Here is a 24,687-nt window from a genome sequence, read left to right on the forward strand (position 1 = left end):
CAAGTCCCACACACAGCTAGAAGCCCAATATTTTTTCAGAGGTAGATGCAGAAAAAAATATATTCAGTTTGCAACCTGATGGAGGTCTGTATAGATGGATTAATAGAACAAGTCCCACACACAGCTAGAAGCCCAATATTTTTTCAGAGGTAGATGCAGAAAAAAATATATTCAGTTTGCAACCTGATGGAGGTCTGTATAGATGGATTAATAGAACAAGTCCCACACACAGCTAGAAGCCCAATATTTTTTCAGAGCTAGATGCAGAAAAAAATATATTCAGTTTGCAACCTGATGGAGGTCTGTATAGATGGATTAATAGAACAAGTCCCACACACAGCTAGAAGCCCAATATTTTTTCAGAGGTAGATGCAGAAAAAAATATATTCAGTTTGCAACCTGATGGAGGTCAGTATAGATGGACTAATACAACAAGTCCCACACACAGTTAGAAGCCCAATATTTTTTCAGAGGTAGATGCAGAAAAAAATATATTCAGTTTGCAACCTGATGGAGGTCAGTATAGATGGACTAATACAACAAGTCCCACACACAGCTAGAAGCCCAATATTTTTTCAGAGGTAGATGCATAAAAAAATATATTCAGTTTGCAACCTGATGGAGGTCAGTATAGATGGACTAATACAACAAGTCCCACACACAGCTAGAAGCCCAATATTTTTTCAGAGGTAGATGCAGAAAAAAATATATTCAGTTTGCAACCTGATGGAGGTCTGTATAGATGGATTAATAGAACACGTCCCACACACAGCTAGAAGCCCAATATTTTTTCAGAGGTAGATGCAGAAAAAAATATATTCAGTTTGCAACCTGATGGAGGTCAGTATAGATGGACTAATACAACAAGTCCCACACACAGCTAGAAGCCCAATATTTTTTCAGAGGTAGATGCAGAAAAAAATATATTCAGTTTGCAACCTGATGGAGGTCAGTATAGATGGACTAATACAACAAGTCCCACACACAGCTAGAAGCCCAATATTTTTTCAGAGGTAGATGCAGAAAAAAATATATTCAGTTTGCAACCTGATGGAGGTCTGTATAGATGGATTAATAGAACAATTCCCACACACAGCTAGAAGCCCAATATTTTTTCAGAGGTAGATGCAGAAAAAAATATATTCAGTTTGCAACCTGATGGAGGTCTGTATAGATGGATTAATAGAACAAGTCCCACACACAGCTAGAAGCCCAATATTTTTTCAGAGGTAGATGCAGAAAAAAATATATTCAGTTTGCAACCTGATGGAGGTCTGTATAGATGGATTAATAGAACAAGTCCCACACACAGCTAGAAGCCAAATATTTTTTCAGAGGTAGATGCAGAAAAAAATATATTCAGTTTGCAACCTGATGGAGGTCTGTATAGATGGATTAATAGAACAAGTCCCACACACAGCTAGAAGCCCAATATTTTTTCAGAGCTAGATGCAGAAAAAAATTATATTCAATTTGCAACCTGATGGAGGTCAGTATAGATGGACTAATAGAATGATGCTATGCGCAAAAAATTTTACTTCACTAGGTGCAGTAAAAAAATTGGTATTCTATACACAGGTGGTATATCTTGCAACACAGATAGGCTACTCCACTGACTAACACACTCTGCAATAGGCCAAAAAGGATTAGCTTTGCTAGATTCAGCCAAATGCTGTGAAAAAAACTTGCACAGCACTGGCACAGACCTGCCTGGCAAAAACTGATAGGAACTGATGTAACCTAGTCCTGAAAAGGACTCCAATTACAATTAGTCTTTACTCCCACAATCTATCTATTTAAGAGCACAGACCTGCCTGATAAAAGTCGTAGGAAATGCTGTAACCTAGTCCTTAAAAGGACTGCAATCACAACTATTCCCTACTCCCAAGCTATCTGTAGATTTGTGCGAAAATTGGCTTGAAATTAACAAGGTATAGCGCACACAGCAACAGCGGTGCCGTCTAACACGCAGCTGCAGCAGTGAGAAAATGGTGGCGACGGGGAAAATGGCTTGGTCTTATAGGGCAAGGACATGTGACATACACTGCCAATGACACATGCCCTTGCTTGTGTGAAAAAAAGCACTTCGCTCCGTGTGTGCGCTGCTGATAGGCTGACAGATTGCACCTCCCCACTGCAAATGCGGGAAAGAGAAAAAAAAATGGAGATCTTCATTGTTCCTGCAGAGATCCATCCCCTGCCCCTCCCCCCACCCCGCTGTACACTCAAACTGCGTATTAACATTAATTTTCATCATTACTGAGAAAAAATCCAGTTATGATTTTGGTGCACGAACAGTTATCGAACATAACCTCGAACAGCCGAATTTTTCTCAAATTGTTCGTGTTCGCCGAACGGCTCGAACACCGCCCAAAACAGCTCGAATTTGAGATTGGCGAACAGTTCGAGTAGAACAACGCTCATCTCTAATTATAACAGATCATGGAACTGGTTGAACGTACCATGCCGATCTGGATTTTTGCTTGCTGAATTCAATTGTATTTGTGTCTTTAAGATGCTGAAGCTGTGTCACAGGAGCACAGAGGCAGCTCGAAAACAGAGAGGTGAGCGCTCTGCATTGGAGCAGAAGATTGACTCTAATTTTATTATTAACTGGGGGGCAGTGTGTATGTGGACATTAGGGGTTACTCTTGGAGGGTCAGGGATAGGATTAAGCAGGTTCTTATTGGTTCACTCAAAAATGGTGATAAAATATCGGTGGTTTTAGTGAACCGATAGAATGCAGGACATCAATCCAGACCCCTTGCTGGATTCAATGGTATTCGCTTCTTTAAGATTCTAATACAAACAAAAATGTTACCAGTGCTGCCAAGTGCAGCGGAGCTCCACTCAGCACCTTCCCAGGGTCACAGCGGCATGAATACTGAAGGGTACACTTCCCCGGGGAGGGGGGCATTATTACTGCCTGGTGCACTCTAGATAGGTAGAGCACTATGTGGAGTGTGTAGAGGTCGGGTGCGATGAGCTAAAGATATCTGTGTGTTACAATATGCAGACACGACTTGTAGATGGAAGAAATGGTCGTAACAATCTGGGATCGTGGGACAATAAAAGGTAAAGGGAACAATTATGATGACAAAGAATGTCACCGGTGAGTCACTGGATTTATCTGTACATCATACACATATGATAGGCAGTGTGACTGTGAAACTACTAAAACTACTATGTACCACTATCTATGTGGTCACTGTATGGTAGTTATATAAGAGTTACATAGAACTGTAGATAACATGTAGTACATTATGTGTACACAGAAAGATATACAGGTGCATCTCACTAAATTAGGATATCATCAAAAAGTTAATTTATTTCAGTTCTTCAATACAAAAAGTGAAACTCATATATTATATAGAGTCATTACAAACAGTGATCTAGTTCAAGTGTTTATGTTAATGTTGTTGATTATGGCTTACAAGTTACAACCAATGAAAACATAAACGTCATTATCTCAGTAAATTAGAATACTTTATAATAACAGCTTGAAAAATGTTTTTAAAATCCAAAATGTTGACCTACTGAAATGTATGTTCAGTAAATGCACTCAATACTTGTCGGGGCTCCTTTTGCATCAATTACTGCATCAATGTGATCAGCCTGTGGCACTGCTAAGCTGTTATGGAGGTTCCAGGTTGCTTTGATAGCAGCCTTCAGCTCGTCTGCATTGTTGGGTCTGGTATCTCTCATCTTCCTCTTGACAATACACCATAGATTCTCTATGGGGTTAATATCAGGTGAGTTTGCTGGCCAATCAAGCACAGTGATACTGTTGTTTTTAGACCAGGTATTGGTACTTTTGGCAGTGTGGGCAGGTGCCAAGTCCTGCTGGAGAATTAAATTTCCATCTCCAAAAAGCTTTTCGGCAGAAAGAAGCACTGATTGTGGAAACTTCAAACTAGACCTCAAGCAGCTTGGATTGTGGCCTCTCCACTCTTCCTCCAGACTCTGGGACCTTGATTTCCAAATGAAAATTGGAACTCTGGGACCTTGTGGAGTGTGTCAATGACTGCCTTCTGGACATCTGTCAAGTCAGCAGTCTTCCCCATGATTGTGGAGCCTACTGAAACAGACTAAGGGACCTTTTTAAATGTGTAGGAAGCCTTTGCAGGTGTTTTTTGTTATTTTAATGTACTGAGATAATGACTTTTGTGTTTTCAGTGGCTGTAAGCCATAATCATCAACATTAACAGAAATAAACACTTGAAATAGATCACTCTGTTTGTAATGACTCTATATAATATATGAATTTCACTTTTTGTATTGAAGAACCGAAAAAAATTTACTTTTTGATGATATTCTAATTTAATGAGATGCACCTGTAACTGTGTTATCTGTGGTGTTACATAGGACTGCAACTAACATCTACTAAATTATCTGTGCTCATGAGAGTTATTACTGTCATTTGTTGTGTTACCTAGAACTGCATCTGAGGGTTAACATTTCTAATGGCGGAGAGTGACATGTTAATACATGAGACTTTTAAAGCCGCAATGCTCCTCTGGGAAATATGCAAATTGTCTCTTCAGAGAGGAAGAGGACCAGAACTTTAGTGCCACCTACAGGAAGTAGCAATCCTAAAAGTCAATAGTGACCCTTTAATGAGCCTTATCACATGACTTAGGATATAAGCCAGAACCAGAAACTCAATTTGCAGACACTGTGTTTCGGGGTACTGCCCCTCGTCAGTGCAAAGTGTGAGTTCTAGTTAGAACTGGCGAGGGGCAGTACCCTGAAAAACACAGTGTCTGAAAATTGAGTTTCTGGTGGCATTACACAGTAAATAGCAGGAGGGCATATTTAGAAGATTATCTATGCACAGGAACTGAACTACTTTATTCATTGGAACATCTTTTTAATTCCTTACCGACATATTACGCATAGTGACATCATATGTCAGCTCCCTGACAGGTTCAGGAACGGAGCCCCCTTCTTTCCCAGCAGATGATGGCTGTGCTATTCAGACATCATCTGTCTCTAACAGCCACACATGGAGCTCCACCTTGTGCTGTCAAGCTGTTTACTGCCACTTGCGGGGGGGGCATTTCAGTCCTTGCGTGTGCGATCTGATAAATCATCGGATAGCACACGCCTAATTTATACGCTTGTTTGCATGAGCCCTTGGCAACATTGGACTTCTGGATTGTCTTTATTGGTTTGTTATTTTCTACATTCCGATGGGCAAATAAAAATAAATCTTGAAAAGCCTGTTTAAATTGGTTATCCCAAGTTTCTTCTGAACAGGGGATGACTTTCTGTTTGCTGTGGATCTGACCGCTGGGACCCTCACGATCCTGAGAAACGTAGCTCTGTAGAGCACCATGTAAATGCAGCTGTGGTTGATCATATTCACCGCATGCGGCTCATTAAATAACTCCTCTAAAGCGAACCTGATGAAAATGACGTCTTGTGTAGTTCAGTATGCTTCGGGGTGGGATGTGGGGGCAGGGTCCTCTTCTTGTTCTCCCCTCCACCAGCCTCCTCTGTTACTTTTGTAGATCATTGATTATTCAGTGTCCTGCCTCCTTTTTAAAATTCAGCGCAGGACTTCAGTAAAATGGCGTCGGAGGCAGCGCATGCGCAGATCGAGATCTCAGTTTAGTTCAGAGCTGAGATCTTGATCTGCGCATGCGCCCCCTCCGGCGCCGATTAGACCCTGCACTGATGTCCCGCCTCGAAGCACACAAGACGTCATTTTCTGAAAACTTCATAAGGTGAGTATTAAACAAGCACTGATCAGATCCCTTCACATCAGGTATCAGATTAATCAGGATCACAGCGCCATTATAGCCATGCCTTTAATTTCTAGGGCTAAATCCTGCTGACAGGTTCGCTTTAAAAAAGTGGTGAGGGGCACAACAACATAAAAGCAAAATTCACTTATCGGGGCTGATGGGTGTTATAGTATGTGGGCTGGTGGGGTTTGTGTGGCAGGGCTGCTTTTTTGGCCCAGTCTGGCCCTGGCGCTCACTGTAGTGATCAGTGCTGTTAGGACCCTCTGCACCGCCCCGATGACTGGAAGCAAGTGGCTGCAGGGAGGGTAGAGCTTAATTTTCTCCCTGGATATGCTCTTCCATTTAGACTACCAAAACGTTTCCAACATTGTTTACTCGTAGATTAACACTGTGCATGCAGGTAAATACCTTTTTTTGTTGACCTTCATTTTTTTCAAGCTTTGACACTTTACATATTATTCAGAACTTCTCCTTTCCATTTCTATTTTATTATTGTTACTCTCATTATTTGAAAGGCAAAAATACACACGTCTGATTGCTAATAAAGGTACGCTGTAGCGTCTTTGGATTTTCAATAAAGAAAGTGAGAAGTTGTAGCGAGTAATTAATATGGCCACTTGTGATGGCCGTAACAAGTTTATTAATGCAACCCTGGGGCTCCACAAAGGTTTCTTACCATGAAATGGTTGAGTATGAAAACCTGTTAATGTTTAGGTTTGGTCTGAATAATGGTCGGGCTTTGTTACAGTTTGGCTAAGAAGCACTTACCAGAGGTTTTTATTGATGGGAATAAATCCTTCATCCCTTGTACACTTGGTTAAGATGGCTGCGATAATCCCCTGTGGAAAAAGAAATAAGCTCACCAGTTTAGAAGAAAGGATAGATGGTTGAACTGTGAACATCAGAAGCTGAGGGGACAGATGGACATTCTGTGATCTTAAGTGTTTTTATTGATTACACCATGCACGAATGTATAGTTTAACCTCTTTGTCACTAGGAGGGCATACACAGAATTGACCTCCAACTCCTTGCATGGCCGGTCTGTATAAGGATCTCTAACTCCTCATCAATGACTATGGTTGTAAGACATGCAAACAAATAATAAGGAAACGCATACATTCTCTGTGTTATGCAAATCCACAAATCGGGACAAGGTCAATAAGAATTGATGGAGGTAATGCTGGTCATAGATTAGCAGGCAAGATTTATTCCTAATTTAAGATGTCTGGAAAAGAAGCTGCAGAGACCATCGCCAACTCTGTTTCAGAAAATCAAAATAATAGCTTTAAAAACTAATAATGTTATCAGAGGAAAACAGTGGAAAATATTTGTTTTTGTCAGATCTGGCAGAATAATATCATTAAATATTAAAGAGCTGTGGATGTATTGCATTTTATGGCCTCTTTAATCTTAATAACCATTCTCTACATTCTAGCTCTCACAAATATTCTATGAATCATCTCAGCAAACAGCACCATGAAAGTTATGATCTCCAGGTCTGTCTCTCACATTAGTGAAGTTTAAAGGGAGCTGTGAACAGCGACTTAAATGGCCTGCGAAGTATAGTAGTAGCCCATCTTAACAAGATAGGTCACACATTTTTGACAGGCCAGTCTTATCCTCCATGACAATAAAACACACAAGGGAGGAATCTAGCACCAATGTCGACCTGAAAATTAAGAATCTCCGTTAGATTATTCCAGTGTAAGCATGTAGAGCAATTAATATCCAGGAATTCAATTCATACATATTAGATCTTCTGATAAACTACAATGATATATATGTCTTGCATAACTCTATATCCAATTGATTAGTACCTAGAAATGAATGGGAACCTCTCATTGTTCATGCTGTCTGATCTACAGTTGAAACCAGAAGTTTACATACACTATATGAAAAGACACATATGCATGTTTTTCTCAATATCTGACATAAAATCAGAATAAACCTTTCCCGTTTTAGGTAATTTAGGATTACCATATTTTTTAATATTTGCCAAATGCCAGAATAATGAGAGATAGAGAATGTTTTAAAGCATTTTTATGACTTACTGCAAAGTCAGAAATTTACATACATTTCATTAATATTTGGTGCCATTGCCCTTAAACTGAATGACTTGGGTCAAACGTTTTGGATATCCTTCCACAAGCTTCTCACAATAGTTGGTCGAAATTTGGGCCAATTCCTCCTGACAAAACTGGTGTAGCTGATCCAGGTCTGTAGGTCGCCTTGCTCGCACCTGCCTTTTCAGCTTTGCCCATTTTCAACAGGATTGAGATCAGGGCTTTGTGTTGGGCACACCAAAACATTGACTTTGCTATCCTTAAGCCACTTTGTTATCATTTTGGCAGTATGCTTTGGGTCATTGTCCATTTGGAAGACCCATTACCGCTCAAGCTTTAACCTCCTGGCTGATGTCTTGATGCTGATGCTTCAGTATTGCCATGTAATCCTCTTTTCTCATGATGCCATCTATTTTGTGAAGTGCACCAGTCCCTCCTGCAGCAAAACAACCCCACAACATGATGCTGCCACCCCCTTATTTCACAGTTGGGATGTTGTTCTTAGGCTTCCAAGCTTCTCCCTTTTTCCTCCAAACATAACGATGGTCATTATGCCCAAAAACTTCAATTTTACTTTCATCAGACCACAGGACGTCTCCAAAAATTAAGGTCTTTGTTCCTGTATGAATTTGCAAACATTAATCTGGCTTTTTTATGTTTCTTTTGGAGTAATGGCTTCTTCCTGGCAGAGTGGCCTTTCAGCCCATGTTGATACAGTACCCGTTTCACTTTGGTTATTGACACAATCTTACCAGCTTCCGCCATCATCTTCACAAGGTCTTTGGCGTTTTTCCTTGGGTTGATATGCACATGTCAGACCAAAGCACATTCATCTCTGGGACACAGAACCAGTCTCCTTCCTGAGCGGTATGATGGCTGGACATTCCCATCTAGATTGTACTTGTGTATAATTGTTTATACAGATGAATGAGGCACCTTCAGGTATCATGAAATTGTACCCAAGGATGAGCCAGACTTGTGCAAGTCCACAATTCTCTTCCTGATATCTTGGCTGATTTCTTCAGACTTTCCCATGATGCTACACAAAGAAGCAGTGTGTTTCAGGTGTCCATTAAAATACATCCACAGGTGTGTCTCTAATTAACTCAGATGTTGCCAAAAAAATCAGAAGCTTTCAAACACATGACATCATCATATGGGCAGTCCAGAACAGTTTAAAGGCATAGTAATCTTAGTGTATGTAAACTTTTGACTTTGCAATAAGTAATAAAAATGCCTTAAAACATTCTCTCTCTCTCTCATTATTCTGGCATTTGGCAAATATTAAAAATTATGGTAATCCTAATTGACCTAAAACGGGAAAGGTTTATTCTGATTTCATGTCAGATATTGAGAAAAACATGCATATGTGTCTTTTCATATAGTGTATGTAAACTTCTGGTTTCAACTGTATCTCCTTAGGCCACGGCCCCACTATCAGTATTTGGTCAGTATTCAGTCAGTATTTTTCCTCAGGAGTGGGAGCCAAAACCAGGAGTGGGTGATGAATGCAGAATTGGTGACTTGTTTCTATTATACCTTTTCTCTGATTGTTCCTCACCTGGTTTTGGCTCCCACTCCTGAGAAAAATTACTGACCGAATACTGACCAAATACCGATAGTGGGGCCGTGACTTTAGTAGGAGAAACTGAGCAGAGTAGTAGCTCAATGTATAGTTTTGTACGAAAAGACTCCTTATAACATTCTTTATGAATTTAAAGCCTTGCTAACTTGACTTTTGAGTCCAGTGGACAGTACTTCTTGCTGGATAGTATTCTTTATGCACATTGCTTGAAAAGCTAGAAGATCTTTATTTCTCGGCCCTTTAAATAATTGGAGATTATAGAGAGACTCTATAGTCTTAAATAAAGTGGAAACATTGAAGCTAGTGTATACAGATTGGCAGTGACCTGGTTCTTGAATTAATGAGAAAGCTAGGGTGCATAAATTAATGGAGTGAGACTACAGTTTTAGAGGGTATTGTCCAGAATTTGAAAAGTGTTTGCCTTTTTTCCCACACGCAGAACCCCTATGTGAACAGGGAATTCCAATGCTAGACACAGATCATGAACAGACATAATTCTGGGAGATTCAGAAATTCTGATCAATGTTAAAGCCACCAGATATGATAATGATTACACTTTGCTCTTATTTAGAGTAATTGAATTCATTGTTTTGACAATGAAGGTTAACATTTATCATTTTAATTACTTAAAAAAAAGAAACTGCAAAAGTTCTACGACTTTCATGAAAAGTTATATATATTGAAAAAATTTGACTTAAAAATTGGAATAGGAATGTTTCTGCGGCACGTGTGTCTATTTCTACAAATCCTATTCAGAGTTAGGTTGGGGCTATATTGCAGCATGTGCTACATGGCCGCAATTCTCTGAAAAGTCATAGTTCAAAAATATTTGTGCAATTTGACTGCGACTTGCTGTCATACGTCTATTTTAGAGCTGTGATTTTGCTGTTAATAAAACAGCCTACGTAACAGATAAGTCGCATGCAAATCATATATTGCGTACAACATGCATTGAAGTCTATCACAAGTGTGTCACATGAAACTTGCGGCCAGCGACGAAAAATCCGCATTTGAAAACATTTCTGACTCTGTGTCGCAGTATTCACAAGTTGCAGTGGCTAGGAAGTCATTATATCCATTGTTGCAATGTGTCACTGCAATTTCAGTGTTGCGTCACATGTCACTGTTTAGTCCCAGCCATATGGAACAGTCACAGAAATTACTGCGGCAAATCTGTTGCATATGAATTTCCAAACAAAACTTTTAAGATAAATCATTCAGGTAGGGCAATGGTGAGGCAGTTTCCAATTCAATTTCAGTTAGAAATTTCTTAAAATTATTTTTCTATTTTAAACATTTTTCTTTATGTAACTGAAAGTTTCAGAGAACATCCAGATACTATTTTGAAACAACAGATTTATGAGTTTATGGTATATAAGCCAAATTATTCCAGCAGATAAATAATATCTAAAAAAAAAAAGCACATCAGTTTAAAAACAGGAATTAACCTCATCAAAATATACACTACATTTTCCAGCAATGTTGGATGTTAATTACAAATTTTATATTTCATTGCATCTAAAATTAAGAAAAAAATAAAAAAAAGTTTATACATATGGACCATGATTAACCCCTTAATGATGTGGCCTATTTAGGACATTAAGACATAGCCCCTTTTTTTCAAATTTAGCATGTGTCACTTTAGGAAATAATAACTTTGGGATGACTTTTTTATCCAAGTGATTTTGAAATTGTCTTTTTTGTGGCACATTATAATAGGCATTAATAGTAAATTAAGTTGATATGTTTTCAATTAAGAAAAAAATAATAATTTAGAAAATTTGAAAAATGCCATTAAAACAGTTCTTACATGTCTACTTTATATAGCAAAAGCATTTATATGTCAATTTATTTTCCTGGTATATATGGAATATGTATGCTTATAATTTTACATGTACTTTTCACATTTTCGAAAAAGCGATGAATGGCAGTGATGTCAGGCACCATGGCAGGCCAGAATTTTTTTTTTCAAACATGTTAGAGAACAAAAGAACAGTGAACATTATTATTGCAAGGGGCCCAGGATAGGGGACATTATACAGTGAAGGGGTCCAGGATTGGGGACATTATACCATGAAGAGGCCTAGGATGAGGGATATTATACCATGAAGAGGCCCAGGATGGGGAACATTATACCATGAATAAGCCCAGGATGAGGGAAGGTGTCCATGCAGGGGTCCAGGATGGGGGACATTATACCATGAAGGAGCCCAGGATGGTGGGCATTATACCATAAAGGAGCCCAGTATGGGGGACATTATACCATGAAGATGCCCCCCAAGATGGGGGACATTATAACAGAAAAAGGCCCAGTATGGGGGATATTATACCAGGGAGGTGCTCAGGATGGGGAACATAATACCAGGAAGTGGCCCAGGATGGGACACATTATTTTAGGATGAGGCCCAGAATGAGGGAGATAATTATATGGGGGAGGTACAAAAACATATGTCTTTATAGGATCTAGAATGTCCAAATTTTGCAATGAACCTGATAGCATGCTCTCCCACCCCCCATTTCATTATAAGACCCTGATAACATCTTTTCCCACCCCCTAATTCATTATGATTATCAGGGATTAATAGGGGGAGGGGGAGGACACAGGACAGGTAATAAGGCTATGTGTACACTGTTATGCACACGCCCAGGCAGACTAGCGTGAGCGTGATTAGTGATCCCACTGTACCATGAACCGAGGAGTGCTTGGAGGGGCGTAACTAAGTATCAACCCGATCCGACCAAGGTCGCACGGCGGCTCAGTCGACTCCGTGAACCAGGGAGGAACCGAGCAGAGGGACCAGGTGCTACTCCAGGTCAGACCCCGGTCACAGCTGTTGACCCACGCCGGGGAATGCAGGAACAGGCAGGTTAAACTGGCATATTGACTGGTGGGTACTGGCAGGCACGGCTGGTATGCAGACAGGTGGATATTGACAGGCACGGCTGATATGCTGACAGGTGGGCACAGGCAGGCACGGCTGACATGCAGACAGGCGGGTACTGGCAAGTAGGAATGTAGGCAGGATAGGGACCAGTACAGACTGGGATACAGGAACAGAGCCGTAGGTGCGGTAGACAAGCAGAGCGGAGCAAAACCCGCAGATGCGGTGAACAAGCAAAGCAGAGCAAAACCCGCAGATGCAGTGAACAAGCAAAGCAGAGCAAAACCGCAGATGCGGTGAACAAGCAAAGCAGAGCAAAACCGCAGATGCGGTGAACAAGCAAAGCAGAGCAAAACCGCAGATGCGGTGAACAAGCAAAGCAGAGAAAAACCGCAGATGCGGTGAACAAGCAAAGCAGAGCAAAACCCGCAGATGCGGTGAACAAGCAAAGCAGAGCAAAACCGCAGATGAGGTGAACAAGCAAAGCAGAGCAAAACCCGCAGATGCGGTGAACAAGCAAAGCAGAGCAAAACCGCAGATGCGGTGAACAAGCAAAGTAGAGCAAAACCCACAGATGCGGTGAACAAGCAAAGCAGAGCAAAACCCGCAGATGCGGTGAACAAGCAAAGCAGAGCAAAACCGCAGATGCGGTGAACAAGCAAAGCAGAGCAAAACCCGCAGATGCGGTGAACAAGCAAAGCAGAGCAAAACCCGCAGATGCGGAGAACAAGCAAAGTAGAGCAAAACCGCAGATGCGGTGAACAAGCAAAGCAGAGCAAAACCCGCAGATGTGGTGAACAAGCAAAGCAGAGCAAAAACGCAGATGCGGTGAACAAGCAAAGCAGAGCAAAACCCGCAGATGCGGTGAACAAGCAAAGCATAGCAAAACCGCAGATGCGGTGAACAAGCAAAGCAGAGCAAAACCGCAGATGCGGTAAACAAGCAAAGCAGAGCAAAACCGCAGATGCGGTGAACAAGCAAAGCAGAGCAAAACCCGCAGATGCAGTGAACAAGCAAAGCACAGCAAAACCGCAGATGCTGTGAACAAGCAAAGCAGAGCAAAACCGCAGATGCGGTGAACAAGCAAAGCAGAGCAAAACCGCAGATGCGGTGAACAAGCAAAGCAGAGCAAAACCCGCAGATGCGGCGAACAAGCAAAGCAGAGCAAAACCGCAGATGCGGTGAACAAGCAAAGCAGAGCAAAACCGCAGATGCGGTGAACAAGCAAAGCAGAGCAAAACCGCAGATGCGGTGAACAAGCAAAGCAGAGCAAAACCCGAAGATGCGGGGAACAAGCAAAGCAGAGCAAAACCGCAGATGCAGTGAACAAGCAAAGCAGAGCAAACCCCGCAGATGCGGTGAACAAGCAAAGCAGAGCAAAACCGCAGATGCGGTGAACTAGCGAAGCAGAGCAAAACCCGCAGATGCGTTAGACAGAACAGGGCTCTGTTCACATGGAACAGACTGGAAAACACAAGAAGATAGCTGCAACACAGGAGCTAGATACAGAGGCAGGGAAAGAGAACGAGCAGAACCAGATATACACAAGGTACTTGCAATGAAGTAGCGAGTGGGCACAAAACTCACAAACAGTAGTACAGAGACAACGAGTTGGAGTTAGGTGCAGGTTCAGATACTGCAGGAAAAGGGAAGATACAGACATAGAGACAAACAAGTAACGGACTAGGACACTGTTCAGACAGGATCTGAACCAGGAACAAGATACAGGAACGAGCCTGGGAACTCAGCCCCCAGGGTGGCAGAAACTGACTAGAAGTCACAGGTACAGGTAGCGGCCCTGGGTACTCAGCCCCCAGGGTGGCAGAAACTGACTAGAGTCAGGACAGGACCTGGCAACTCAGTTGCAATAAACACACAGATGGAAAGTGTTGCTCAGGCACCTCCTACTGGGTGGAGGGGGTTTAAGTATCCAGTGACTCACAGCAATAGGCTGGGGATGCATTAGGACTGCGCACACTGTAGCTTTAAGAATCAGAAAGCAACAGCGCTGACGCCCTAAGCCAGCAGACAAGAGACATACAAACAGCAGGTACTGGAGCAAAATGTGCAGTCTGGCCTGAAAGGTAAAACTGCAGTCTTGCATGGTGGGAGATGGTAAGCCATGCAAGCACGCTGCCAGGGATGTTACAAAAACATTCAGGATTTGAAGCTGCAAAGTTTGATGTGTTGACAAGAAAAATGTTGACATGAAGGTCTGACCAGGCGGAGAAGAAACAACTGAAAACTAATCAGACAAGATGTCAGGGTAAGTCACTGGATGTAAATATTATTCTGTATCTGTACTGTATGACTTGGAGTTATTATTAGTGATGAGCGAGCACTAAAATGCTCGGGTACTCGTTGCTCGGGTCGAGCAAATTGGAATACTTGGGTGCTCGACCCGAGCAACGAGCCCAATGTAAGTCTATGGGAAACTCGGGCATTTTTCAGGCGGCTCCCCCCGGCGGTCTGCAGAGGGCCTAAAAATTGCCCAAATCGTTGGGAACAGTGCTCAAATGACATGGGAACAGCATGGGGAAGACCCCTGGAAGCATTTCTGACTCCCAGGTCACTGCTGTCAACAACGTTGTCACAGATATTACGCCACTTTTACGGACTCACAATAAAACATAACAAAACCAAAATGGATTTTCCTGGGAAATATGTTAAGGAACATCCTTTCCATGACATGTACAATGTATATAAAGCAAAATAAATAACCAAAAACAAAAATACTCCTCCACACCTTGGGCTATGTTCACACGTAGCGTTTTTGATGCGTTTTTGCGCTTTTGCATTGCTTTCAACAAAGACAAATGCATTCACTGGGAAATGTCATTTTAACATTTTACAACCTTATCTGGCCATATGGTGTATGACACATCATCAGACACATGCAAACAGTGCTGAAAAGACATGGGAACAGCATGGGGAAGACCTCTGAAAGCATTTCTGACTCCCAGGTCACTGCCTAAAAGTGTGTCCATCATAAGTGATCCTTGGCGCATGCGAAGATGCCTCCGCCATGCACCTGTCGTTGCAGACTTGCAACAATCACCGTCCATGTCCTTGACCCAGTGCAGCGTTCAGTTGTCCCTACTCCATTCCTTGGAATGCAAGCGCAAGTATGCAGCCAGCCAGCCACCCACCCACAGGCTGGAATACTATACTGCCAAATTTTTGACAGCTGCTTGCACTTGAAATGTGGCCTTTTAGGCTCGTGGAGGCAGAAGCTTTTCATAACCTCATGCCGGCGGCGGCCGGGTGTCCATACTCGGTCCCCAGCCGCCACTGTTTCTCCCGGTGTCGCCTCCGCCTTCCACAACCACGGGTCCCACAACATTACCCGTGCCCTCCTCAGTGCACTTACTGGGAAGGACCACCTAACCACAAACACGTGGACAGGTGAATGTGGCCAGGGACGGTACGGAGTCAGTCCACAATTTTTTTTGCTGAGAGTTGTATTTAGCTCGGTGAAAGGACTGGCATAGAGGGAAACCGTATCTACCCTGCGTGTCATTTCTCCCGGGAAGTCCTCTAATGCAGCTTGTTGCAGAAGCAATGGCAGCCCGTCCAACATCAACTCGCACTTGTCGGTGGTGCTTTGACACACACACATCTTTCTTTGCGCATTTAATTTCTTGAATACAGAGTTGGACAATGGCCTGATCTGTAATGCGGTTTAAGAAATAACATGCATAAGCATGGCCGATCCACATTAAAAAAGCAGCCACAGAGTGTCCGGGAACCTTCCTCCACACTTTTCTTAGCCAGGGCTGCTTCTCGGTAGGGTTGGACGGGCCCACCAGAGAACCGGAGATTCCTCCGGCGGGCCCTGGCTTCTCCTTCAGGAGAGTTCATAGTGCCGAGGTGAGGCCATGATGATGATAGAGGCCGCTATATGCTTAGTTTTCTGTTACTTGGAATGCAAGTGCAAGTATGCAGCCAGCCAGCCACCCACCCACAGGCCGCAACACTAAACTGCCAGATTTCTGGGCAGCTGTTTGCACTTGAAATATGGCCTTTTAAGCTCGTGGAGGCGGAAGCTTTTCACAACCTCTTGCCGGCGGCTGCCGGGTGTCCATACTCGGTCCCCAGCCGCCACTGTTTCTCCTGGTATCGTCTCCGCCTTCCACAAGCATGGGTCCCACAACATTACCCGTGCCCTCCCCAGTGCACTTACTGGGAAGGACCGCCTAACCACAAACACGTGGACAGGTGAATGTGGCCATGTACGGTACGGAGCCAGTCCACAACTGTTTTTGCTGAGAGTTGTATTTAGCTCGGTGAAAGTACTGGCATAGAGGGAAACCGTATCTACTCCAGCTGTCATTTCTCCGTCACCAGGTTCCGCCCATTGTCACACACGACAATGCCTGGCTGTATGTTCAGCGGTGAGAGCCACAGATCAGGCTGCTGTGTTACAGCTTTCAACAACTCTGCAGCGCTGGGCGGTTTGTCAATTAAGCATTAAGCAAGTTATCTTAAGCACAGCCTGTTGCCGCTTGGCCAAGGCAGTGCTGCAGTGCTGTCAGCTTGTGACTGATGTGGTCATTTCGGAGATGGAGGAGGAGGTGCATGAGCTGAACAATGTGATTACATTGAGGTTAAATTGGTGACGCTGTTTTTTATACTAAAGAAAGATCCTATTGTTTTGTTTTTTTTACGTTATTTTTTAAGACAAATGCATTCACCGGGAAATGTCATTTTAACATTTTACAACCTTATCTGGCAATGTGGTGTGTGACACATCATCAGACACATCCTGTTTTATTTATGATGGAGGGACTCTGAAAGTCATAAAGCCTATTTTTATAGGTACATCAGACGGCCCCTACTATTCTTAAAAGGCCAGCAGTCGGCCCTCGCTATTGTTAGAGAGCCATCAGCCGGCTATGCTTTGTTGTTCCCATTATTAACAAGTGGGTCTCCTATACTGTTATTGCGTATCTAGTGACTGCAAGGACTGCCAAAAATGTGGACGCAACCCAATACCCCTTTGAAGACACATAAAGGAGGGTCTCAGTAAAAAAAATGTTCCCATTATAATGGAGTGGGTCTCCTATAGTGTTCATGCCCATGCTGTGACTGCAAAGGCTACCAAAATTTGGGAAAAACCCCGCTAAGAATTTAAAGACAAATAGAGCAGGGCCACAGTAACGACAAAAAGAAGAGATTCTGCTATACAGTTATAGAGTATGCAGTGAGTCCAACGGCTGACCAATTTTAGAAAAAACCCCACTAAGAATTTAAAGACACACAGAGCAGGGCCACAGTAACGAGTACGACATGTTCCCATTAGAAAGGAGAGAGTCTGCTATACAGTTATAGGGTATGCAGTGAGTCCAACGGCTGACCAATTTTAGAAAAAACCCCACTAAGAATTTAAAGACACACAGAGCAGGGCCACACTAACAAGTATGACATGTTCCCATTAGAAAGGAGAGGGTCTGCTATACAGTTATAGGGTATGCAGTGAGTCCAACGGCTGACCAATTTTAGGAAAAACCCCACTAAGAATTTAAAGACACATAGAGCAGGGCCACAGTAATGACAAATTCTCATTAAAAAGGAGAGAGTCTCCCATAGTGTTGGCCTATGCAGTGAATGCAAGGGCTGCCAAAAATTTGGAGGCACTTCAATGCCCCTTGGAAAGGCCTCATAAAATTTTTTTCCCATTAGAAAGGAGCGGGCCTCCTATATTTGTAATGCACTAAGTGTATGGGCTGACAAACATTTACCCCTGGGGGGTATACATGAACATACTGTATAAAAATTTTTTTTTACGGGCATCAAAACACCCTTTAAAAAAATTATGTGGGTGTTGCATCATGGACCACGGGTCACCCTAGTGATATGGTGGTGGGGGATGAGGAGAAGGAGGAGGACAAGAGCAAATAGCCAAAATCAGGAAGCGTATACCCATGTGTGGGTGTGAAAAGGTGCATGGGAATACACCTCCCAAGAAAAGACACTGGATTTGAGTTTATGTTACGCTGCTATCATTCGGTGGTGTTGAGAAGTCTGGCCCAATCCAGCCCTTGTTCATTTTTATAAGAGTCAGCCTGTCAGCATTTTCAGTTGACAAGCGGATGCGCTTATCAGTTATAATTCCACCAGCCGCACTAAAAACCCGCTCTGATAAAACGCTGGTGGCAGGGCAGGCCAGGACCTCCACGGCATAGAGAGCCAGTTCATTCCACGTATCCAGCTTGGATATCCAATAATTATAAAGCACAGCGGAATTACGGAGGATGTTGGTACAGTCGGCAAGGAACTCCCTCAGCATCTTCCCAAACTTTTCACTCCTTGTGAGAGTACCCAGCGCCTCAGGGCCTGTGCGATGGGAGGGTCTGAGAAAACTCTCCCAGAACTTTGACAGTGTTCCTCTGCCTCTGCTGGATTGAAGTTGTGTCTCTCTCACCTGTACTCCTTGGTTGTCCAACAAAGTGTGCCCTCTGCCGCCAGCGTTTTCAGATGAGAATTTTTTTAATAGTTCCGCAACAAGGGCCTTCTGGTACAGCCCCATTTTTGTAGACCTGTCCGCCTCAGGAATAAGAGATATAAAGTTCTCCTTGTAGCGTGGGTCTAGAAGTGTCACCAACCAGTAATGACTGTCACCCAAAATTTTGAGAATGCGAGGGTCATGGGAAAGGCAGCGTAACAAACTCAGCCATGCATGCCAGACTACTAACAGGCAAGACTTCCGTGTCCTCACCAAGAGGATGACTGACCATGCTCTCCTCCTCCTCCTCTCTGTCCTCTGGCCATCCACGCTGAACAGACGGTATGACAGCTGTGCAGGTAGTACCGTCTATAGTGCATGAAACTAGCTCCTGTCCTTCCTCCTCCTCCTCCTCTTCCTCATTGTCACCCAATCCACATTGGGATGAGATGAGGCTTGGCTGTGTGTAATCACCCTGTATGGTTCCTTACTCCATCCCATCGTGCTCCACCTGCAATTCATCCTCTTTGATTGTGAGCAGAGAGCGTTTCAGAAGAAAGAGAAGCGGGATGGTGATGCTAATTATGGCGTCATCGCCACTCACTATCTTGGTGGAGCCCTCAAAGTTTTGGAGGATGGTACATACTGTATGTCTGACATCCATGTCCACTCCTGAGGTCTTATGTGTGGAGTCTGAACTGAATACCGACGGCCTTGTTGATGCTGGTACTCAACAACTGCCCTCTTCTGCTCACAAATCCTTCCCAACATATGCAGTGTAGAGTTCCAACGCGTGGGGACATCACACACCAGTCTGTGAGCCGTAAGCTGCAAACGCTGCTGAAACACTGCAAGGGAGGCGGAAGCTGTTGCTGACTTTCTAAAATGGGCACACAGGCGGTGTACTTTAACCCTAGAACGCATGACCATAAAAATCTACATTTTCACATACCTGGGGCCTTTTAGGCCCGTGTGCAAATAACATGGAATAACTCAAACAAAAATGACAAACAACTATATACCTGAGGAATACCTAGAGTTTCAAAATTCTAACTAAAGTAATCTTGCAGAAAATAGAAAACAATTAACAGGGCGGGCCTGCGAGGCCCCAGGTATGCGTTCTAGGGTTAACAAGCAGATCCTGCAGCTCTGTGTAGGATTTGAGAAACCGCTGAACCACAAGGTTAAGCACATGGGCCAGGCATGGTACGTGTGTGAGCTAGCCTCGCCTCAGAGCCGCCACCAGGTTCCAGCCATTGTCACACACGACCATGCCTGGCTGTAGGTTCAGCAGTGTGAGCCACAGATCTTCCTGCTCTTTCAGAGCTGTCCACAACTCTTCAGCATTGTGTGGTTTGTCACCTAAGCATATTAGCTTCAGCACAGCCTGTTGCCGCTTGGCCGAGGCAGTGCTGCAGTGCTTCCAGCTTGTGACTGATGTGGTCATTTCGAAGATGGAGGCTGAAGAGGAGGAGGAGGATGAGGTGCAGGAGCTGTAGACCGTGGGGGCAACCCTGACTGACCTAGGGCCCACAATCCTTGGCGTCAGGAGGACGTGTTCCGTCCCAAGGTCCGACTGGGTCCCGGCTTCCACTATGTTAACCCAGTGTGCCGTCAGCGAGATGTACCGTCCCTGCCCACAAGCACTTGTCCACGTGTCCGTGGTTAGGTGGACTTTACCGGTAAGTGCGTTGTTGAGGGCACAGCTAATGTTTTGGGACACGTGCTTGTGTAATGCGGGGACGGCACACCGGGAGAAATAATGGCGGCTGGGGATCAAGTACCGAGGGACGGCCGTCATCAGGTTGCGGAATGCTTCTGTCTCCACGAGCCTAAAAGGCAACATTTCGAGCGCAAGCAGTCGTGAAATGTGAGAATTTAGTAGTGAAGCCTGAGGGGTGTTGGCTGCATATTTGTGCTTGCGTTCCAAGGACTGGGGTATGGACAACTGAACGCTGCGCTGGAATAAGGACATGGACGTGCTTCCTGATGCTGCTACTTGAGAGTGTACAACGACAGGTGCAGGGCAGGAGGCATCTTCGCATGCACCATGGACAGGGGATTGGCTGCATGCACAACAGCGGAATAAGCAATGGTGCCACCTGCAGACACTGTTCCTGGACCCTGGGGTTCGGCCCACAAAGTCAGGTGCTTTGCTGCCATGTGCCTGATCATGGTGGTGGTGGTTAGGCTGGTCGTTTTATCACCCCTGCTGATGCTGGCCTGGCAGGTGGTGCAAATGACCTTTTTGGGGTTATCGGCAGAGTCTTTAAAAAACAACCAGACTCAGAAAGACCTAACAGTTGTACTGGCAACTTCCTTTGTGTTGGCGTTACTGGGAACGGTTGCCTGCCTTCTGTCTGCGGCCACCACACTGCTTCTTCCTGCCTGTTGGGGTGCTCTGCCTCCCTCCCCCTGTGTGCTGCTGTCCTCGCTCTGCATGTCCTCCTGCCAGGTTGGGTCAGTTACTATATCATCCACCACCCCGTCTTCCACTTCCGCACCCTGGTCCTCCTCCTGACTTTCTGGCAATTGTGTCTCATCATCGTCCACCTCTTGTGACACTTTCCCACCGTCGCCTTTGTGTGACCGTGGCTGCTCAAATATTTGGGCATCGCTACAAGCGATCTCCTCTTGCCCCGCTTCAAGTGGACCGGGCGAGAGGCCCGAATCTATAAATGGAAAAGTGAACAGCTCTTCAGAGTGTCCAAGTGTGGGATCAGTTGTCTCTGGGTACTCGGCATGGTTGGAGGAAGGAGGATCAAGGTGAGGAATATGCGGTCCAGACTCACGTTTACTGAGACTTGACCGTGTGGAAGACAGGGTGTTGGTGGTGGTGGTGGCAAAGTGACTGAAAGCATTATCCGCTATCCAACCAACAACCTTTTGACACTGCTCTGGGTTCAATAGTGGTGTACTGCGGTCCCCTAGAAATTGGGACAGGTAGGTCAGGCGACAAGATGTGGGGTGTTTGTTGTGGCACAGTTTCGGCTTGCCCACGGCCTTGTCCTCGGCCTCTGCATGCACCATTACCATCACGTCCAGTTCCCCGTGCCTTGCCATGTGCCTTGCCCATTTTAAATGCAGGACAGTATCTTCCACGCTCACTACAAATGACTGAGTTTGGAGCGAACTTATATGTGATCTGTGTGACGGAGAAAACAGAGTTTTAAAAACCTGGCATGTAGGTAAGTAGTTTGAACAGCAAACTGCTGTGAATTGCTTCACTTACACACTAAAGGAAATTTTTAATGGAGGCCAGAAATGGCAGTATTTTCTGACAACGTATATGTGATCCGTGTGATGGAGAAAACAGAGTTTTCAATACCTGACCTGTAGGTAACTAGTTTGAACAGCAAACTGCTGTGAATTGCTTCACTGACACACTAAAGGAAATTTTTAATGGAGGCCAGAAATGGCAGTATTTTCTGACAACGTATATGTGATCCGTGTGACGGAGAAAACAGAGTTTTCAATACCTGGCCTGTAGGTTGTAACGGGTCTGGGAGGCAGAACCTCTGAGCAACTATACAAGAGGGCGGTCCTTGTAAGGAAGCGGGTGGCTCCCAGGGAAGACGGGCAGGTAATCACGGCAAGTGACAGGGACAGTCTCTGGGTAGAAGGGCAGGAAGTCACGGCAAGTGACAGGGACAGTCTCTGGGTAGAAGGGCAGGTAGTCACGGCAAGTGACAGGGACAGTCTCTGGGTAGAAGGACGGGTACTCACGGCAAGTGACAGGGACAGTCTCTGGACAGGCAGGTGGTCACGGCTAGTGACGGCAGAGCCTCCAGGTAGGCTAGCAGGCAGGTAGCAGGTGAGCGCTCCTAGGTGAGCAGGCGAAAGTCTCTGGACAGGCAGGTGGTCACGGCAAGTGACAGCGGAGCCTCCAGTTAGGCTAGCAGGCAGGTAGCAGATGAGCGCTCCCAGGTGAGCAGACAAGAGTCTCTGGACAGGCAGGTGGTCACGGCAAGTGACGGCGGAGCCTTTAGGTAGACTAGCAGGCAGGTAGCAGACGAGCGCTCCCAGGTGAGCGGGCAGGCTGGTCCATAGACAGACTGACAGGTGTCGGAAGGCAGACCGTCGGACCGCAGGCTTGCAAGCAGGTAAACGGATATCTGGCAGGTATCAAGCAGGAATCTGGCAGGTGACTGGCAGGTAACAGGCAGGAATCTGGCAGGTGACTGGCAGGTAACAGGCAGGAATCTGGCAGGTGACTGGCAGGTAACTGGAAACGGGACCTGAGGGCTGAAGCAGAGTGAAGGCTTTGCAACAACATTGCTCGGGCACCTCCATTTTGGAGGAGGTGCCTTATATATGGTGAAGTCCTCCGGCCATTGGCCGGGGACTCCTTAGGACGGCGCGCGCGGCCCCTTTAAGAGAGGGGGAGCGCGCGCTCGCGCGCCCTAAGCACCGTGGCCGGGAAGCAGCGCGCGCTGCCAGCAGAGCGGGAAGAAGACGCCTGGCACAGAGCGGAGAGGTGAGAGGAACAGCGTCCCTGCCTAGCAGGAGGCAGGGACGCCGACGCTACAGTACCCCCCCCTTTAGGCCCCCCCTTTTTTAGGCCAGAGAGAAATTTATCAAGGATGAGAGGGGCATGGATGTTCTCCCGGGGCTCCCACGTTCTCTCCTCAGGACCAAACCCCTTCCAATCTACCAGAAAAAAGGTTTTTCCTCTTACCCTTTTGGTGGCCAGAATGTTCTCTACCTCAAACTCGTTCTCAGCGGAAACCGGAGCAGGTGGCGTACCTGTAGACTTGGAAAAAGAGTTAAGTACCACGGGTTTGAGGAGAGATACATGGAAGGAGTTAGGGATCCGTAAGTTGGCCGGGAGTTTTAATTTATAGGCCACCGGGTTGATCTGTTTGATAACTTCCAGTGGGCCGATGAACCGAGGCCCTAACTTGTAGGAGGGAATCTTGAGCCGGACATATTTGGACGAGAGCCAGACTTTATCTCCAGGACGGAATTGTGGAGGATCCAGGCGTTTCTTGTCAGCGTGTTTTTTCATCCGTTCGGACGACTGAAGGAGTGCGGATCGGGTACTCTCCCAAATGGAGGAGAATTCGCGAACGAGAGATTCCGCAGCCGGATTGTCCACCGAGGTGGAGACGGGAAATGGGATCCGAGGATGCTGACCGAAGACTACAAAAAACGGGGATTTGGAGGAAGATTCGCTCTCGTGATTATTGTAAGAGAACTCGGCCCATGGTAGGAGATCCACCCAGTCCGAATGGTGGGCATTAACGAAGTGCAGGAGGTAACTTGTCAGGTTCTGATTGATCCGCTCCACTTGACCATTGGACTGTCGATGGTAAGCGGAGGAGAAGTCCAGAGTGACGTCAAGCAACTTACATGTGGCTCTCCAGAAGCGTGAGGTGAACTGAACCCCACGATCTGACACGATGTGGAGGGGCAGGCCATGGAGACGGAAGATGTGGCGGATAAAGTCTTTAGCCAGTTCGGGTGCAGACGGGAGACCCGGCAGGGGAATGAAGTGCGCCATCTTGGAGAAGCGATCAGCGACCACCCAAATGACCGTACAACCGGCAGAGACAGGAAGATCCGTTATAAAGTCCATAGCAATATGCTGCCACGGGGCAGCCGGTACTGGAAGAGGAAGAAGGCGACCGGCTGGCAGGTGTCTCGGAACTTTGTTGCGGGCGCCGGACACACAGGCAGAAACAAAGTCTATTACATCCTTGTGCAGGGTAGGCCACCAGTAATGCCAGGTAAACAGCTGGAGGGTCTTTTTCTGACCGGCGTGGCCAGCTAGCTTAGACGAATGACCCCAGTGTAGGACCTTCTTCCGATCAGGTACAGTTACAAACGTCTTACCGGGAGGGAGACGATTTAGATTCACGGGAGCCACTTGCATTACTCTGGCGGGATCAATGATGTACTTAGGTTCCTCCTCTAGATCAGACACCAGGAAGGATCGGGACAAGGCGTCAGCTTTGATGTT

At 45.2% G+C, this 24,687-nt stretch overlaps 1 protein-coding gene across 1 annotated transcript in view; it reads right to left on the reverse strand.

Annotated features, from left to right (window-relative positions):
* Positions 1-24,687, reverse strand: part of LOC141273723 (heparan-alpha-glucosaminide N-acetyltransferase-like) — a 1,179,775-nt gene that overhangs the window by 17,535 nt on the left and 1,137,553 nt on the right. The window contains exon 16 of the mRNA XM_073686004.1: positions 6,519-6,589. Within this exon, the coding sequence (XP_073542105.1) occupies positions 6,519-6,589 (71 nt within the window). The remainder of the gene's footprint in view (positions 1-6,518; positions 6,590-24,687) is intronic.

The sequence above is a fragment of the Phyllobates terribilis genome, unplaced genomic scaffold (assembly GCF_046119375.1).
Source record: "Phyllobates terribilis strain yellow unplaced genomic scaffold, ASM4611937v1 Scaffold_5__5_contigs__length_657084704, whole genome shotgun sequence".
NCBI lineage: Eukaryota > Metazoa > Chordata > Amphibia > Anura > Dendrobatidae > Phyllobates > Phyllobates terribilis.